The sequence below is a fragment of the Bombus impatiens genome, unplaced genomic scaffold, assembly GCF_000188095.3.
Source record: "Bombus impatiens unplaced genomic scaffold, BIMP_2.2 scf_0159, whole genome shotgun sequence".
NCBI classification, from domain to species: domain Eukaryota; kingdom Metazoa; phylum Arthropoda; class Insecta; order Hymenoptera; family Apidae; genus Bombus; species Bombus impatiens.
Genome location: NT_176578.1, coordinates 121,602 through 142,780, shown reverse-complemented (window position 1 = coordinate 142,780; position 21,179 = coordinate 121,602). Strand labels below are relative to the sequence as shown.

General features: G+C 34.4%; 1 protein-coding gene across 4 annotated transcripts in view; it reads right to left on the bottom strand.

The window, feature by feature from the left end:
- Nucleotides 1-21,179, bottom strand: part of LOC100744725 (hemicentin-2-like) — a 137,495-nt gene that overhangs the window by 3,607 nt on the left and 112,709 nt on the right. The window contains exons 10-11 of one of the 4 annotated variants that reach the window (XM_012382685.3): nt 19,980-20,300; nt 10,888-11,232 (exon numbers count right to left, since the gene is read on the bottom strand). In XM_012382685.3, coding sequence (XP_012238108.1) covers nt 10,888-11,232; nt 19,980-20,300 — 666 coding nt within the window. The remainder of the gene's footprint in view (nt 1-10,887; nt 11,233-19,979; nt 20,301-21,179) is intronic. The other 3 variants (XM_012382686.3, XM_024365968.2, XM_012382687.3) reach the window with 3 other exon arrangements.

Below are 21,179 nucleotides of genomic sequence, written 5' to 3'. Positions count from 1 at the left end.
GATGACTATTTTATTCAGAATAAAATCTCATAAAAAATTGAGATATTTACTTCGAACTGGGAATGAAATAATTTCATTGAAGATTTTATTAGAAGTTCTCATTTTATAAAATTTTATTTATCGTAGCAATATAATCATTAAAAAAATGATTTAGCTATTGATATATCTGAGATTTAATTCTTCTAATTACAAGTCTATGACTAACCGCTTTTAATTTTAAATGTAATCGAGTTGGAAGGGTTAGATGAATTGGAAAGAGAATTAGTATCTAAACAGAAGACTAATTGATTATCTGGGTAATAAATGAGAACAAGAAGCAATGGAGTAAGATTGATTCCAGTTAGATTAGTAGAATAAAGATGTCACTGGAATAGATCTCCTTGGTTAAGTAGAGAGCTAGATCTGGTCAGACAAGTAGTACAGACACATTATAGTCAGAAGAATGGTGAAATCGTCTAAAGCTGTACTTATTTAGCAAATAGCTTGTGTAGCTTTTCATACGATTTTCATATACGCATACATATCTATATTCTTTCCTCCGAAACTATTATTCGCGTTCCTTTTTTTGGATTTGGATATAGTGAAATTCGAGCACTCTGGAGATCAGTTTCTTCGGTTGTTTAATATCTTTTTTGTGTATGAAACTTCGTTTATGACATTAATATTATCGGAGAACAGTGTACCGTTCCTTTATTCTGGTAAAGAATAGTTAGTGTTAGAGAAGATTTATTATAGTTACTATACACACGTTATAATAACAGAGTGATAAAATTTTAGCTGTATACAAAAATACTATTCTGATTCGTTTCACAACAAAACTACATGTTGAGAAATCGAATTGTTATATTGTAAAATAAAAAATGGTTGGCGTAAAAAATGCAAAAAAGGTCATTGAAGCGTCATCGTGATTCACTTGTGCGTGTAATTTCGAGTTTCGATTTGATTTATGTTCTCCCTTCGCATTCCAGTTAATAATGGACTAATATCTTTATAATAAACGAGTACTGGAATGATTAACCATGGTCCAATGGATTTCGTATTTAGCCATCGACAATTGTATAAATAAAATATCATCGCAGGGCTGATCGTCGTTCTTGATCGCGACGATAATACTCCTGTTTTCAGTCTAAAATAAGCAAAACCGTTAGCGTACAAATATTTCACACTGGGATCGCGTTATATATTTTTGGATTGCGCGTATGGTCATGTTTTAATGTATTTCAGGAATTCTGTTCTACTTCCTTCGAATACAAAATATTTGAAATAGACATTCCATGTAAACATTCCATTCCTACGTAATAGTGTTTCTTATCTAATATTCTTTGTTAAGAAAGTATCGTAACGAATGCTGCTACTGATATCTAGATTATGAAATCCAAAGATAAAGTTATTATCGTAACATCAAGGCTTTTAAAATCAATCTAGAATATGTATTCTCGGAAAGGTACAAAGATCTATGAACAACAATCGTGTTAAAATATTTGTTGAGATTTCATTAGACGAATTTTCTACTAAATTAAAAATTTCATTAAGATTTCAATATACAAGAAATATGCTAACGAATCCGACAATATACAGGCTGATTCACTGATTAATCATAATCAATTAAGTAGATTCAGTGCTGACGATATACGTTTTAAAAACTAATTTAGTACCTTGTCCAACATCATCACAATGTTCGTTATGGCAGTGAAAAGAAGCTGTGCGTCATCTAAGCCTGTTCCACACTACATTAGAATTACCGTAGCAAGACTTCACGATTCGCATGCAATGACAACGGCCTTCTTGCACGATAATTTATAAACTAATAATATTAACGAACATACAAATGACAAGTTGTAAACTACATGCTCTTATCGCATAAATAGTTTTAAATATATTCGATTTTAACAAAGAAAAATAGGCTCCCCCTATTTCAGAACTTTAACAATTTTATTACCAAATTTATTTGCACCGTTTTATTATTTCTGCATATTATTTATTGTGCGCTATTATTGGCACTAATTGATATCGATAATTTACAACTTGTGGTTTTGTACAATTTCATTGATAATATTAATTAAACTGTCAGAGGGCCAAGGTATCTACAGAGAGGCAGGTGAAACACAGATCTACGATGAGAAGCGAAAGCTCGGCACGTTGCAAGCAGAGAATATCTCATATCTATTTCTCGTGATAGTGGTATGCCGTTCAACACCTATTTCTCTACTGTTCTTTCCACGAGTCACCGTGTGCTCCAATTTCCTTTACATTCTATTACTCCATGAATTAGCCTTTTTACTCTATTATAGAGGAAAACGAAAGTTTTATTTTTTATTTAGAAAATCGTCACCTTTATGACTGACACTCTTTGTGAGCAGTTTCCTAGCTGATAGAGCATGAGAGCTTTATAGATTGTTCTGAAGTTGGTACTCTTGAGAATCACAGATAAAACGCAGATAATATACTTATTGTTAATAACCTAATAATATAGCTGAATTGAGTAGCATTATATGAACCGTTCAGAAGCCACACTGGTGCATTTCATAAATTGAAAAGTATGAGAAAACGATGATGTCATATACGAACACTGTTTTCTAATGTCTTGAAATATAATCATTATCTGTATCAGCTTCTTGCGATAAATGAACTTATTGAAGCGAAAATATTTCTTTTGATAGTTGAATGTTAATCGTGTATTAATAAAATCGTAAACTAATGAAAAAGTGGAGTACTGATCAGTTTGGCTTCTATGAGGTTCATATAAAACGATACATAAGAGAAATTACACGACAATTCTATCGAACAAGAACAGAGGAGACAAGCTTGAAATTTTTTCCTGCAACGTCTCCAAAGGGAAGAAGCCCACAGAAATTGTTCTCCAGAAAAACTCCTCTGTTTCCGCAGTGGAAATCGTTTCCCCTCGAACAACAACACCAATTTTCAAGACAATAGGATGGAAGGACGAAAATGGACCATTCAGTGCACCGCTACCTCGACAAATGAATGAACGAAACGCGTCAAATAAATGATGACGTTCTAAAAGTACGGACAGATTTCCACCAAGTTTTCGGGGCACAGTCGAAACAGAAAGAGATAGACATCATAATACGACAGAAAGCGATAGTCATTATGCTACGAAAGAAAGAGATAGACATTATAGTACGAAAGAATGAGAAAAGGCTCGTGACACGTTCGTGACAGGGTCATAAAAATGTACGCTTTCGGGATTGCGATCGTAAAGGCACTTCCGCTTCAACCCTTTCCCATGGTGTTGTCACTTTTTGAAACTTTTCAAATGGTAAGTCGACTTCCATCGTGCGAATCCCAATCGACATTTTGACTAAATTTTCTTCCCTCTTTTCCCCTTTCTCCTATTTTTCTTTTTATCGTCTTCTTTTCGTCCTTTTTTGACAGACAGTTCATTTCTATTGGCACTTTGCTTTGGTATTTTTAAAATTTTGCTCTTAAAATTCTATTTGCTTTATTGCGATATTTGTTATACGAAAGAATTTAGTAATCTTCCGAACTTATAACTTGCGACTTGCAAAGTTTCATTAATAATTTTAGTTGATTTGTGCAAGAGAGGCTCGAATAAGTAGAAGATAGTCATAAACAAGAATGTTATAATAAATATAAATTATATTATAAATATATTAGAGATTAATTAATAGAAATTTCAATTTAAATAATTGGCTCTTTAAAAATAAAGACATGAAAGAAACATGCATTCAGCAGTGAATATAAAGATTAATTAAGATTTTAGAATTGAAATACAAAATTCGAATATCGTTTAGAAGTCATTGATAGTTAAATATAGAAAATTCTTTACTCGGATAATAAAAGGGAAGAAATGCATGAGTTTCAGAAAGGTGATCATGAAAGAAATTTGGAATAATTAGGGATCTTAAACGTGAAAATCCGTCACTCAATTATTTTAATTTTTCCTATTCTTCTTTCTACTTTTTGTCATTTCGTTTTTTTTCCTTTTTTGGGAGGTGGATTATTTTCTCTGTCGCTTCAGTTTCGTTTTGCGTTCTACGGAATATATTGAGAGATAGTGACGTTAATAGCGGCCGATTGGAAACGTCGATTTCGTTTCGACGCCAACTGCCTCCAGCGAATTAACCGATCCAGCTAATTTCGGATTAATCGATTATATCTGTACGCCGATGTAACACTGCCACGTCCGCTCGTGTTCGTGTCTATGCCATGCGGTCCTCAGTTGATCGAGTTGATCCATGTAAGTGGACGTCCAACCGCCAATTAGCCGATTCAGTTTATTCCGGATCGATCGTCGCGTTAACGTTCGAAATGGATCGGAAGATAGACGAAATTGAGTTTTCTCTTTTTTCTTTTCCAATTTTTCATTGAATAACCAATGAAATTTTGAAATATGTAACAAATACTTTATTAGATTATTATTACTAAACTACGTGTATTTACGTAAATTTATATTTTTATGGATATAGTTAAAAAAAATACATTGTTTGAATTTTTCATTTTTGAATTTTATTCACAGTCTAGTTGTTCCGTATGGAATGTCCGATTAGCGATTCATACCTCACTCGATCTAAAAAATTATGCGTTTACGTACAAAAAAGCGAAGGAGTTGAAACCATACACGACAGAGGAAATTCTCAATTTTAGAAAAGTATATTTAATTCTGTAAATTGAAAATTACGAAAAAGCGATGCTGTTACGAACTCTGTTTTCTTGCCTCAGAATTCACCATTATTTATGTTACATTGCGATTTCAGATAAACATACGTTCAATAGAAATTGAATTAAATTTGAAGTATTACAGCTACATAAATTTCGACTGTATCTCGAATAAAAACTTATCGACATCGGTGATATGTATTTCTTGTTACGGGTATAATTGGATCTACCCGATCAACAAATAATTTTGTAAGATTGTGTTTCAAACTTTCTATGTTTGTCACAGAAGTCTTTGTCCGTCGTTTTGTCGTCAGAAGTTTTATCAGAATAAATAACTCTCATCGTTCACGTAAAATTGAACTGCACGTTTCCAATTTAATTCTACACGATCGTATTGCTTATTTCAAGCTTGTTATTTTTACAATACTCTTAATTTAGACAGGGACTATCGTTTCAATTTACGATAGAAACGTGACGAGGTTCAGCACAGTTTTTCGCGTTAAAACATGATTACACCGAGGTGGCCCGACGTGTTTGCAGAGATCGTGAATTATCGTTACGTCAGCAATGAATCTGGGATTCAGATGCACTGTCCAGAACTACGCTTCGCACTCAAGTTCGAGATTAATCAGAATCCACTTAAATTTACAAACTCCTCTAAACGAGTAGCCCTCTTGTTCTGCTTCTGTGATTCTAAGTTGATATTAAACGCAGCAGGCTGGATTCAACATAGACGTGACATCTCTGCTATTACCAGGATAAAAAGTAGTTAATCCGAAAGCAATTTTATATTCTTGTAGTTTAGGTTCTTTGTTTCTTTTAAAAATACTTTTTAAATACAGGATAATTTAACCGTCTGGTACGGTTACTCGCGTAGCAACGAGATCGTTGTATATATTAAAATCGAAGAACGAACTTTAGTAACATTCAAAATTAAAATCAGAGAAATTGTTTAAATAACTAAATTATTGTTTTTTCCTACAGAAATACGATATTCTATTTGACAATGCAAATTGAGATAGTTTTTTGTCTCGTTTTGTCCAGGAGGGGATTTTTATCGTTATAAGTTATAAAGCGGTGGAAAAATCAACTGCAATTTTTTTTTAGTATATTTGCCTTTACCATTGAAACGATACCCCTTCTTTGCATAAAATACGATGGTCTCTTACTTTTTTTTTGATAAATAATCACGGAATAATCCGAACGTGAAACGTGAAAAAGATTTTCATCTCGATACTTTATCAGATAGAAAAACATGTTAAAATATCGTTCATTAGTACTGCGACTATTTTAAATCTATTCCAAGCACGATTTTTCTTACTCTTGAAAAAGTGCTCAACAATTTGCAAAGGATTTTTAAATTCTTTCAAATTTGATTGTTATTTTACCAAACATCCATCAATAGACTAAAAACGGACAGCTATTTTTGTCAACTGCAATGCATTATCCGTTTCTTGAGAATCAAATGTTAGATAATAAAATTAATAAGCTCGTGTGAAATATACAAGAAGAGGATTTGATTAGTTTGACTCATACATTTGTGAAAACTTTCTGTAAGTCTTCAAACACACTGCCGACCATAAGTATTAACACATCTATCGATACGAAGTATAAATTTAATTCTCTTAGTCTCTAATTATTTTATCATAAATTTGTTATTTTATTTGCATATTCATATGCAGGTCACAATAAAATATGAAATGAAGCGAAATTTGTTCCATCTATCCCATAAATACATACAGTTAGTAACATAAGTATTGGCTCACTCTTTAAAACAGAATAACTTTTTCAGAAATGTATCGAATGACTTGAAGGTTTTTGAGAAGTTAGAAGGATTAGTTTACTAGATGACGAGTAAAAAAATTTTGAGAAAATTGTAATTGGTTGGAATCGCAGAAAATTAGTAAAAGTCACTTTTTACAACTTCTTTATCTGAGCTTGTAATGAAAATATAACAAATACGTTTTGCAGATTTATGTCAGTTACATATATGCTGAAAATGTCATTGAGATTGATTAACGTTGCTACGAGTTACAAACAGTTAAAAACAGCCGTTAATCGTAATGTACATTCTTGTTTATCTTTCGATGTCTGTTGCTTATTCTTACATCAATCGATTTCTATGAAATTTTCAGCACGTATATGACATAAATCTACAAAACGTATTTTTAAAATTGTCATTACAGTCTCAAATAAAAGAATTGTAAAAGGTAATCCTTGCTATTTTTCTTGCAATTTCAATCTGTAATTTTTTCAAGATTTTGTTCCACGCTTCATCCAGTAATTCTTTTAACTTTTCAAAAAAATTCAAATTGTTTGTTGCAATGTTAAAAAAGTTATTCTATTTGTAAAGAGTGTGACAATACTGCTCCTAACGCGTATGACATGTAATAAATATTTATATACCTAGTTATGGCTGGTAGCGTATTTTTGTGAGCCATCGTATGCACACGATTCTCTTTGTAAGAGAGTTTATCGAGCTTCCGTTCTTCCTTCTCTTTTATCTCTTTCTTGAAGTCCGATGACGCGGAGGATCGCGTTTGGCCGCAGACCAATTTCGGTTGAACGCTCTACAGCTGGTCCTCACGTACGCGCGGTCGTCTTAGCGGTGTCCCTCGGAACCAGGAATTTCCCGACTTCTCTGCTATGTACATACTAACCGTTTACAGGATGTATACGCGGGAGCCTTTCGCCACGAATTTGCAAAGAGCCCGTCCATTTGCATATTCGCGGCCGCGCATAAACCATGGTTAGCTGAAAGACGTTTTGTAATCAGGTTCGCGGCCCATTTATAGTTCACTTTAACGATTAACGCGGCTACGAGCCGTTTAATAACCAGTGACACGACACACGACATCGACTAATGCTCGTCTATAAATTTGATCACCGTACACCACGTAAATCCACTGATGATGGCTTAATCGTTACGATGAAAGTGAAAGCGCAGACGAGTTTGTGCTTCTTTAGTTTGTTTCTTTGTTTAGAGGAATTTGACGGTTTGTGTTGTTGGCTGGGTTCATATTGTTAATTTTTGTGGATTTTTCTAGATATACCTTTATGATATTTAGGAAGATTTGGTAGAATTTAGGAAGAATGTTTTTTGAAAATTCGATTATCGATATCTAAGATTAGATTTTTTAAATCAATAATGCAGTAATTTATATTTACATGACTTGTGGATTTCTTAAGATGAATATCGCTTTTCTGGCCATTAATTTGTTGTTAGTTTTCATATTTCCATAATTATGTATTTGTTTTATTTGCTTAGATAATGTTGTCACAAATGTAAATTAAAATATATCTTAATCCTCAACCCTAAAAAATATCGTCATTTAAAGCTCATTAGTTTCCGTGTATAAGCAGAGTTAGATACCAAAATTTATTGCTCTTAGAAAGAGATAACATTATACTCGTACGACAAGGGCTTAACTTTCGTGCAGTATATATAATGGCGATCATATAAGTAGGGACAGTCTTTATATAAAAGTTTTAGCGTATATCTAAAAAATACATTTTTTGCATTAAGTCTGTATTTCCCATCCTCCTGAACATTTTAAAAGTATGGATCGTAATATAACAAAAATCCTTGATCTATATCATTTATCAATTTTCTATCTTTTCTGTACTCGATGCATTATTCCCTTTTTCAATTACGTTGTATTGCTCCCTTTTAGATATTGAATGGCGAAAGTCGAAATGGTTAAAATCTACAAAAATAGACTTATCATATCGATTTCCTGCGATCCTCACGTTTTATTACATATCTCGACAAAATCCATTTCATCCACTCATCCTTCAGTCTAGAACAATTCAATAACGATCTAAATCGGCGATCAACTGGTAGAGATTAATCTTGAATCGTGTTTCCATCGATGGAATGGATACGATAAGTTGATCCAACGGTTTAACAACAGAATTCAATTCTATTCGGCTGATCGATCGAGATTAGTTTTAAATCGTGGTAACACCACACATTCTTATTGTTAGTCGACATTGACTGGAGGCGAAGTTGCTGATCATTTCCACGAGTTTATATATGATGTTGATTCCGTGTTTACGCAGCACCGGTGTTCGGTTTTCTGTTAATTCCGGCGTAGGCGAGCGTTAATTTTGGATCAGATTTTCAGTCGGATTTCCTAGGATGATCCAATGATTTAATGATTAAAACGGCTGGTCGGCCGATCTCTGCTCGATCCCAGATTAAGTCTGGATTATGTTGGCTAATCGTGAATTCTGGATTAGCTATCGGGGACACGTTTGACAGCATAATTTGATACTGTGATGCTTTTCTCCATGGCCGATTCAATGTCGAACACCGACCTAACTGATAGCGGTACGCTAACGTGAATTTCCGTTTGTACTAACGACTATCTTGGTAGTGACGTCTGATTATTTAATTCTTCTGTCCGATTTGAAATATCTGGATGAGGTACAACGGCACGAATAGAAGCTAAACATGTAATAAATTTTGCATTTGGAGTTTAACACTAGAGCTACTCGGTTATGATTGCAGAATTCGTATCAAAGAGGTGGAAATGTGAGGTATAGTACCATTAAAAAGTATCGAACACTTATTCTTCATGAAGTATATTTTAATTACAAAATTAAGGACAGATCGAATTGCAATAATTTTAATCTTTATCCTCGTGGTAGCTACATTGTGGAATGTGACGAAACGATTAAGCTGAATTGTAAAAGTCAATATGTAATAACGAGACTGATGTTTGCAATCAAATAAATCTTATAAAACTAGTTTGTTATCTGACAAACTCTTTGTGATAGATTCGCCATTGCTAACGTTGTGTTGTTTAAGTTTTTGACAATCTAGTTATTAACTTTCAGTAATAACTAATTAACGCAACTGTTGAGTTGTTGCTTTTATGTTTCGACAAAATTATTTAGAAGAACAAAAGTAACAACAAGCGAATGAAGTTAAAGCAAATATTATTAGTTAAAATAAGAATATTTCTGATGATATATTCCGTTTGTATAATAATTTTACAACTAATGATATTAATGAATCGAAAAGTCGCAAGTTGTAGGTTACTTCTCTTTTGCGATTTTATTATGGTACGTCAAATAGAATAATCAGATTTGTTACTTGTAGAATTTACTTAGAAAATTTTATTTGTCTCTATTATGCAAAAGAATTGATTAATGTTAACTGATATTGCCTGTTCAATAGGGCAAAGGCCATATTTTGTTAGCAGTCAACTGTATTAATTGATATTTTAGAATCGTATCAAACATGTGAAACATATCAAAAATCGTAATGTCACTCAAAAATTACAACATACTGAGGAATTCGAACACAAGAAATTTTTTATTGTGATAATGAAGAAAATAAAATGAAAAGATTTTAGAAAGGTGATTCACAGGAGAAACTTGAAACAATCGGGTTCTTAAAAACGAAGATTCGTTGGTCGGACACCGAAACAGGATCGATAGGATGAGCTGCGATATCGATGATGCGCAACATTCAAATCAAGCAGGCTAACTAGTTCGAACGCAATTCTGATCGGATTTCAATTTACGAGCAGTTCAGAGTGGATGGTCCACTATTTAGAACTTCAACATTTAATTCGGTAGTTGGGTTAGCATTGAATCAGATTCCGCGTTTCAGATAGAATCTATCCTTATCGAGAATCAACTGGTCCACAATATCAAAAAGAATATCCTTATTCACTTTGAAACAAGTGCGATAAAATGATCCTCGTTACTACTAATGAATGAAATTCGAGAGATCGAGGAAATAAATTTCAACAAATTAAAAAAAAAAACGTTTCAACGATCATGATACAAACACTGGATAGTCAGATTTCGGAAGGAAAAGGACGATCCACGACTTCAATGATTTCAAAACTATTCAAATATTTTTCCAAAGAGTCTACATTTCTCAATGTTCCAGGTATTCTACATTTCCCAAAATTCTACAAAATAATAATTGATTCTCTTCAGCCCCGAATGCAGAAATTTCCATCAAATATATTACACAATCTCCCGAGAAGGATTCCGATAATCAATAACTAATGAAACAAATTGCAATCCGCAATTGTAAAAGTAAAAAGAACAAATGAGAAAGTAAAAGAAAGAACAACAATTACCCGATAGAAAAGGAAAGATCAATGAGAATATAGGGACGATCTGGACCACGATCGTGTTCTGGCTCAGTGTTCTGGACAGAATTTATATGTGGTCCACGGATGGCGCACGCTGACTCGAAATCGAACACTAGCTGGCCCCTACCTGGGTATCGTTGATGCTCCTGTGTCTTACCCTCCTGAACAAAGTGCGGGCTGTGAAGAACCGTGGCGTCGCTCATCGCGTGCTCCGTCATGATCCTCAGCGAGAGAACCAGTCCTGAGTAACTCCTCTCCGCTGGTAGATCGGTGATCTCTAGCATGCTAGGCGTCATGCTAGTCGCGGACGCCAATAGGCGCCTGGTGTCTGCGTCGAAGACTTGCAGCACATAGGTGGCAGTGCGCGGGTCGATGTACTCGCTCTCGGCGCAGCTCACCCTGACCGTTGTCCGACTCTCTTCCCTGATTGTACAATTCTCCGGGGGTGGAGGTTGCGCCAGCCTCTCACCTGCTACCATACCGGGCACAACACACCAGCCTCAGCCATCTTCTACAGCTACTTCGGCGAATGTTACGAGGGTAAAAGGAGGGCAGGTCGAAGGGTTCCTTCTTATGTACAGAGCGTCACAAAATATGTGAGGGATATTTTGATGGTTCAGAAGTTAATTGGTGCAAGTTAGTCTTTTATATTCGTACTCTGTCATTATTAGAATGTTTAAACTGTTTTGACAACGAAGGGGTGTTTACATCTTATAAGGGGGTAGTATAAGTCATTTTTCATGAAAGATTGACTTACGTTGACTGACTTTTGAGTTCTACATTTATAGGATCGATTTTAAACATCTAAACCATTGAAAAAGTTTATATAGGAAAATGTCGTCTGAGGGATATCTTGCATGTTATAAACAACTTTGTTCTATGGTAGAAATATGAGTCACTCATTTGCAAACTCGGTTAATTTGGTAAAAAACAAAAAAAAAAAAGAAAAAATTGAAAAATCAATGAAAGTGTACAAGGTAAGAATCGAGTGCTTTGGCACTAAAATTGACAAAAATGTCAAAAGGTGCAGTTAATACTGTCATATATCGCTCATATATATCGATATTGATGAACCAGCTGGTGAACCGTTTTTATCCTATTTGTACTTCGTACCTTTCTTTTTAAAATTCATGTAGATAAATGACATAGGGTATGGACTGTTATATGATTGTTAAATATACGAATGAATTTTTCAAAAGTCACACTAATCAACTGTATTTCATTTTTTCTTATATTCCTTACTATTTTCTTTTTTTTCAATTATCCACGCTAATAAGTTAAAGGTGACGATGTTACAAATATTACTTTTGAAGTTCATCATGGAATTTTCTATTATTTATATCATCTAGCTGCGATAAATGAATTCATAGAAATAAATCCTTTACTTTTTAAAATGAAATTGTTAATTTTTTTAAGTTCCAGATTATTTACAGTCTATCTAAGACAATAAGTAAGTTTTGTAATGGAACGTTGACAATATACGTAGATACTTGCTCAGCGGCTGACTATCGTTAATTATTTATATTTACTGAGGGCTAGCTTGAACTCAACTAAATCGCATTATGAGGTCTGTCGATATGCCGAGAATTTCTGGACTCTAATCTTTGCTCCATTTCCTACTCAAAACGTTTTTGCTAATTGATTGGGATGTGAGCTGAGCTTGTATTTGTGTCTGCTTGCGTAGCTAGTGTTATTTCTCCCTCAACGAAAAATTATTTATAACTTGAAAGATATGCTTCAAAAGACATTTTTGTATATGAACATCTTTCTTCGTCTTGATATCTAGAATCGATCCTATAAATCCTGCAAATATTTTGTGACACTCTATAGAGAATGAAGAAGGTGTTCGTTCCTTTGCTCTTTTTTGTACAGTTGGGATGGTACTGATTTGGTGCTAGAGTTTTTGTTGCCCCCTTTGTGGATTCTCCTTAAGGCATGGGTTAAATGGAGGTTCAAAGTGAGATTGGGATAAGTTTTTCAGCGGCGCCGTGCGTCGCAAAGGGGTGCTTTCCTTTTGCTCGGTCGAAGGGACAACTTCAGTCCTGTATTCCTGGATAACGCGTTTCTGTATTCCGTTTGTCCGGCGTTGATGATGTGCTCAACGCTGGCAAACGTTCATGTCGGATGATTCTTTTCTCTCTTTTGGTTTTGTTTCGGGAGAAGAGGCAGTGAAGGGCTTTTCGAAAGGAATTTTCGTTATTTTCGTCGATTTTTCGTCATTATAGAGGTTAGAGTGTATAGAATTATTTTAACATTAGAACTATTATATTCGTCGAAGTAATGAGTTTCAGATTTGTTGTCTTTGCAATTACTGAGAATATGGAGGTATTTTGACATTTTATTATAACAGAAATGTAATTACGTATATCTAATTATCTTAATCAATTATATGCAACTATGTATAACTAATGTCAAAGGGTGAAATTAATTGTGATCCAACAAGTTTTTATAAAAAAATAATCGATACATTTTCAGTACATTTAAAGTCAACAACGTTTTAATTCACCACTATTTAATCAGTCCCTATCTTCGATGTTATCGTTAAAATGGAAAAAGTCCACCATTATTTATCGAACAATTTGAAAACTTCGACTAAACAAACGTTCAGTACACCAAAAATAAATGAAAAACCATCACGTATGCATCACTTTTAATCCAAAAAGAATTTTCTTGAAAGAAGAAATTTCAGATAAATTGCGAACGTAACCGATTTTTAAGCAACATCTCGGAAGTCCTCGTTTTTTGAGTAAGCTCGATCGCGACGAATTTCCAGCCGAAAACGTAGCAACCTGCCCCAGCTCATGTTTCTCATTCGGTGCGCGAACGTGTTTTAATATAAACGTCAAAGCGTAATCGATATCCGCCAGAAGATTAGACAGGTCGGTATCGATATCGAACTGTTCGATCCAACACGTTGCGTAACAAGCGTCTGCCTTTCCGTTTCGAGGCTAAGTCCGTGCCGGAAGTGTGGCGAGGTGGCTATTTTATCGAACGAAATATTCGTCTGACTCGATGGAAGAAGCGTTTACACGCGCGAACGAGCCCGAACTGACAGGATCTTTTTTTCCCCTGCCCTCTTTCTCGTTCCGCCAAGGCGTGTGAAGGTTCGAGTTCGACGAGGGTACAAGCCAATAAACCGACTAGTGAGAATCGAGCAACGTTGGTCAACGATATCGACTGTCTCGATGAATAGAGATTCGTTTAACACATTCCTGTCGTCCCGGCCAGTGTTCGTCTGGAATTGAACCACTTCTTTGCCAAATCGGTTAATCTTGCAAAACAATATGTAGGGAAAATTAGTTGGAATTATATGAAAATTAAAAAAAAAATTAAAATAAAAAATTTAAAAGTTAGAAATAAAATTTTAAAAAAATTCGAAAATGAGGTTGTATACGACCTGTGAACGACTAGATTAGTGGAGATGGTGGGTTTTTAAGCATTTATGAGAAATTTGAAAGTGCGAAAATGCGCAGAATGCAGATGACTCACGATAGTATGAAGTATCAAGAGTATAGTTTCTATAGTATAATGTTTCTATGAGCATATAATAAAGCAGCATTTCTATTGTTTCAGTCACTGCTCGCTTATAATTAGATAATAAATTCATAGTTCATCCAAATTCAAATTTCTGTAAGAAGAGTTAAAGGTCTAGATCATGAACAATTTTTAAGCGAAACATTTAATTATCATTATTATTATGACGAGAGAATTTTATTTATTTGTATATGAATATTAGAATAATAAATATTTCAGCGTAACGTTAATTTCTAAATGAAAGAATTTAAAGCTTTTTCTCACGATTTCGACAAAAAGCTTTAAATGTAAAATTACGAAATATTCAACGTCAGGAAAATGGATTAAAATTTTTATATCGAAGCGTTTTACACAAATGTGATTAACAAAAATGTGATTTGCATTTTAAATGTCGATAATATGTTGCAATTATCTTACATATTATCTTGTTTAAAGCAGGTAACCGTACATGCTGAAGAAAAAAAAGGATCACTTTTTTCTGTTTCACCGAGCTGTAAATCACTGACGTACTACTTGACACTTTGCCAGCTCATTTATTGACACAAACCACTGCGCGCAAGAGATCCAACTACATTCGAGAACAAACAAAATTATCTGGTTTACAATCTCGTGTTACTTTTATCGAATAGTCGTGCTACGTTTAAACGCTATTTAATCCCGTTTTTCTCCGAAACACCCTCGAAAACAATCGTTAACAAAATTCGCGGAACTCTCGCATTTTTATTTCAACTTTTTGCCGTTAGAGGAAAGCGATGTATTCTGTTTTTTTTCGAGATATCGATTATATCAGAAATGAAATGCAACTAGAGTACTATCTTTTATATTGCATTTCGGATGGAGTATGTTATTATTGTTAGTAGAGATTTAATTTATTTTGATATTTGTATAACAATTCAGAGGAACAACATTCGGAAGATTAAACCATAATCGATGATCTTCGGTAATATTTCACTTAATTTTTGAATTTTCAATGTATTAATCGAATAAAATTATATGCAAAAGTATAGATATCATCAGAAATATGTAAATTCAACATATTCTATAAGCAAGCTCAACGAAGTTGAACACAAATTGTTATTGGAACACAAATGAAATTGAAGATTAAAAGCTTGCTTTGTTTAAATACGAAAAATTCGAGTTAAGCTTAGTTGGTTCAACCAACGCTATCGGCCGAGAAAACTGAAGTTAAAGCATCTATGAGGAATCAAATTAAACATTAAGAATTTTGCGTTGCCAATTACGAAGAACCTAAATCAAATTTAATTTAGCCGGCTCTGAAGTCAAATAAAATGAAATTAAGCTAAAACCAAATATCGAGTTTCTTTGGATCAATTATGAACCACCTAAATCGAATCTAGCTCGATCGATTCTGCAAACAAGCATAATACCATTTATGAAGAATGCTCTTATTGATTAAAAGTATATAGGAATGTCAAAGACGCCTTCTGATCAATTACGAATCCAAATTAAACCCAACTCAAACGATTCAGCAATCAGGCACGATAAAAATGTAAAATTATTTGTAAAGAGTCTAACCATTGATTAAAACCAAATATCGAAGGTTCCTTTTGATCAATTATGAACTATTTTAATCAAATATACTTTAATATTAGCATTGACGACAATTGGAATGTGAAACTTGTGCCAAAGAAATTTATATGAAAATATACACGCCAAAAATAACTAGAGGAGAGAGCTTTTATGAACGATATTAGTGTAGAATTCAAACAAATCGATATTCTATCGGCTTAATAGATTAAAATGTTATTCACACACTGTTGTCATAATGATTTGCTTGAAAATAATAACTAAAAAAATGTACTGATAGAAAAAGTGAATATAGAAATAAAAAATGGCATGCTAAACGTTCCTTTAATTGATCTAGTTAATAGTGTGTATAATACAAAGTGATACATAAAATAGATCGTTGCAACCTTAAAACTAACCTATCGATCTACATTTCTATGAACGATTGGAACTTGATCATTTTAACCATTTTAATAGATAGCCTTAGTATCAAACAATATTACAAGTGAGCACGATGAAACGAAATATGCGAAAATAGTATTTTAATACAATATAATTGGAAATGAAAACAACTTGTTAAATTTAAAAATAAGCATCTTAAAAGTAGCTTTGAAGTTAACGAAATTTCATTGCAAATTCCAAAGCCTAACACAACTATTAAGACAAGCAACGATTTCATATTTTAATATCTAATATGTTAATTTAATTTTTTAACATTATGTCGAGCACTGTTTTTAAGATTATACACAACATTATTTTGGAATAATACGTGTTCAGTTCCAAAACTGAATAAAAAGACAATTTTGGTAATATGTATATTAACGTGGAGGCTTAAGAAATCGTTCTTTTGTAAAAAATAAAAAATGTGACATATCATGTTCTCCTATAGCCTGCATTTACGAAGAATATACAAAAACATCTTCTAATCGAATTAGAAAAAAATAAAAAACCGTATATCGTAATCGAGTTCTCTGTTCGTCGTTAATAAAATGCACAGAGAGAATTAGAATGCGGGCCAACAGCCAGAAACAATGTACACCGATTTCCAGTTAGCCAACGAACAGAATAGGTTGAGTCAACGACAAGAGAGGAGAACGGCCGCCGACCACCCCCAAGTTCCCTACCCCAATTAGCCACGCATTATTAACGCGTACTGTACACAGGCCGCGTTTACGGCCAGCTTGGACCCAGTTTCCACCGTTAATTGTTAGCAATTAGCAGGAAGAATGTGCTCGCAATCTGGCAGAGTCGGAATCCGGGACAAAATTATTTTGCCGGCCTACAGGGGAGATTCCTTTTCCAGAACCTGCCTCCTCATCTCCTGGCTACCGTAAAGAAGAAAGATTTTCCCAGAATATCCCCTTTTTCAACGCTTCTATCCTGTACCTCATTAATTTTCTCGGTAATTCATCTGCTTCGTTCTCTTGCCATAATGTTAACTTAAGTTATGCTTATGATGTTTAATTATGTTTGATTAGGTGCGAGATGCAGTAAATATTTTTCTTATTTACTTCTCGTTAGATATAGTAGAAAAGAATTTGTTTTCCAGATTCATTTTAATTTCATATATTGTTTCTCTTTGGTTTGATATGATTCTGATTTCAGATTTATGATATTGGGATTGATTAACCGATTCAGGACGGACAATGGTATTTGATATTTTGTTGAATTATTGAATGATGGACTACCACTTTTCAGTGAGTATTTTTCAAGCCTTTTTGATTAGGACTTCAGGATGTGCATTTCAATATTGCCGAAGAATAGAAAAAACCAGTAATTAAAAAACGGGACGAATCGAGTTTCTTTGTTCTTTTGATGTATTCCAATTATTGCAATAAAATGTAATACTCTGCCAAAAAAGAGTGAGTAATATATTTGCTATTTTAATGATTATTATAATAAAGTTGTAAAATACAGTATATATTACTTTGCCACAAACTAATTGTTTAATAGATACCATCGTTTTATATAATTGAGCAGGGTATATAAATAACACATATTATAGCGAATATACTAATTTAGTAAACGTGTAAGCTTTCTAATTAATGCATGCTATTACATCCTAATTTCATAAGTAAATATATCCATAAGTAATGAAATATGAACTTCTACTGCAACAAATATATTACGCAATTTAATAAGAATACATTAATAAGAATACATTTTTTGGACACTTCTTTTTGTATTTGTCGATATTTTTATAAAAATTTGTACATATAAATTGTTCAGTACATATTTATTAAATCCTATATTTAATACACTACGTATTCATTAAATTTTATTAAACTCTAGGATTGCGTTTGTTCATTTTATCGATGCCTAATAAAAAATGTTCTTTAAAAAACTTTGTCCTGAAAGGGTTAAGCAATTAATGAATTGATTTTGATTGTTATGAAGCATTCGATAAATAAACAAGTTAATTATCAGACTTTTTGACTAGAGGAAGTTCTCGTCGCTAATTAATTACAAACAGTCAAATATTAAACAATTGAACATCGTTCGACCTAGCAGAGATTTCAAGTGAAACAATTGACATTCTTATCAGCCTAAAGGCGTCGTAACTGATCTTCAATAGGTAACTTGATTTCCATACAGTATCACTGTGCTTCCACAGAATCGAATTCGAAAGCAAACCAGTCTAGTTCAATTCGTTAGTGAACGCCATGAAGTTTATTATCATAATCGAGCCATTAATTAAATCCATTGCCGTCAATTAATTGTCCCCATAAATCACAACGCTATATTATAGTGATTAATTTCTATTTCATCCTTATTAATTCCACAAACTAACTAGTGAATACAGTACCAAATAAGAAAGAAGAGAGAAAGAGAACGAAAAGTGTTATCGCAGAAGGAATTAATTTAGAAAAAGATGTATAGATTTTTCTCATTGTCAAATCCGTAGAATCGTTAGAATGGTGGTTTGGATACATTTTTCGTTCGTGGTGTCACTATGACTGACGAGATGTGAACTGTGTAGAGCATAGGGGACGATAATCGAGTTCGACAGGGGCCGGAAGTCCGTCGATTTGGGTTGACTGATGGTGATCGAGGGTCGAAACGATCGATATCGAATGCCTAATCGCGCGTCTACGATACCAGAGACCGAGTAAACGCTGCAATGTGACAATGTCGACACTAACTGACACTTTTTCCTTTGTAAAACTGCAGTCTAATCAAGATAATGGAACTATGTGAACTCTTTGAGAAAAGCACGCTTTGCAACACGATGCAAGATCTGTTCTTCACTTAATGATAAACTGTATTGATAACTGTACTGCACTGATAGCTATGAAAATGTTATACATATATGCTGTATGTGTCATATAAAATATTTTGATATTACATTAGCGCTGAAAATTGAAACCTCATGTAACAATGTTACGATGGTTATAAATTTGAAACCAATCTGAAAAGTGTACATATACAGAAATTAGGATATTAAATGATATATTCTAATAAATTTCTACATTTTGCTTCGCTTTCATCCCTAACGCGAACGACATTCTGTCTGCTTACGGATGGAACAATCTTAACAGCAAAGAAAAAGAAAGAAGAAGGAAAGGTAGAAAATCACAGAATACCATCGAATCGTCATTTAACCGTCAAAATCCTTCAGCAACATGATGGTTCTCTAGAGAAAAACCCTGTCAGGTTCCATTTCGGATTTCCAGGTATATAAAGTTGGTCCACGGAAGACTCATCGACGCCTGTATTGCAGCGTTTGCTCGTTCTTGCCTTGTGGATCGTAAATAAACCGGCCGGAGAGAGTATTTCTCTAATGGGGGGAGGGGGTGGCAGTAGAACGGGAGGATCGATGAGGAGCAGCAGAGAGATCAATGGTTGGAACGGAACCATGGAAAGAGGCGGGCCACGCGTATATATCTATGTTCGTGACAGAGAGAAAGAGTCAGAAAAATGGAGGACGAACAGGGGTGGGAGCATTAAAAAAGAAGAAATATAGATAATCACGTGAGTTCTACGATGCAAGGCCGTGCAGCGTAGCAGACAGTGCTCAAATGAGGTCACAAGTGTGTGGCACGTTAATTTTAACGATCGATCTCATACGATCGATCCTTATTCGTGAGAAATAGGCTGCTCATGTATTAATTTTGAATATTATTTCGAGTTGGATTGAAACTCGAGATTGAAACTCACCTGTTCGCCTTTCGGGTAGATTCAGCGTGGTTGCACGGAAGTGAACCGTCTCGCTGCGGCCTTTGCTGTTGCTCGCGTATATGTGTACATCGTAGGTGGTGCCAGGCTCGAGGTTGCTCACCGAAAAAGACGGTACTTTGCTCGTTTGATTGTAGACCGTCGTGCTCGGTTTCGACGACGTACTGCTGGTTCCCACCTCACGGTCCACCTGTATCGTGAACTTTTGCGGCAGACCGCCGTCGAACCCCTCTGTGCACTCCACGTATAGCGAGTCCGTTGTCTGGTTCAGAAGAGAGCAATTGTGTGGCGTATCTGGGTGACCTGCAAAGCCGAATAATTAGTACGATCGCGACTCGAATCACAAGTTTCTACGGTTCGTAGTGTCTAGGCAACGTAGCGTGTATTTTCAGTAACCCTTTGTGAGATTGTGTCACGAATATACGTATATAATGGCTTAGAAAGTAGTTTTTCCGTTTTAGTGGTACATTATTGCATTTACTATAGCACTTACATATTATTTAACGAGGTCCAAATTTTGTAACATTCGATGGTGCTTTCGTAGGAATGTAAAAATGTATTAGGAAGTCAAATATAGAGCCTCGTTAAAAATGTTTCATTGGAAAATAAGGGTAGGTGCTAACAATTTTTGTAGCCGTTATATAATATGTTATAAACGTGCGTAAAGCAGTTATGAAGGAAAACGTTCGGTCAAATTAATGATACGTTTCAATCGCATATTTAATGGACTTCTAACCAAGATCTTTATCGAAAAACTTGTATACTTTGATATCTGGTGAAGTTTAGTATTATTTAATATTTTTTGGTCATATTTTTCCAAATTGTAAATTTATTAGTTGAGATATTTTTATTCCGCCCACAAATCGTTACATACATAACAAAGTAGCTATGATGCGGCACAATAAAAAAGATCATATTGTTTTTTTTATATTGTTTCATACTATTTTATGTAGTATCGTGGATGAAAGGCCTAAGAGATATCGGGTGAACCATAAACAATGTCGCGAGAGCCGAGGCACCGTCGGGCCCATCAAAGTGTCGTCGGTCCTTTCAAGTGCATAGTTCGTAGAAAAGACCTACGTGACCCTGGCCACGAGCGTCTGCAGAACACGTGTGCGGTGGGCCTGGTAAAAGACAATGGAAGGCTACGACGGCCAGAGAGAGTCGAGAAGCAGCGTGCGA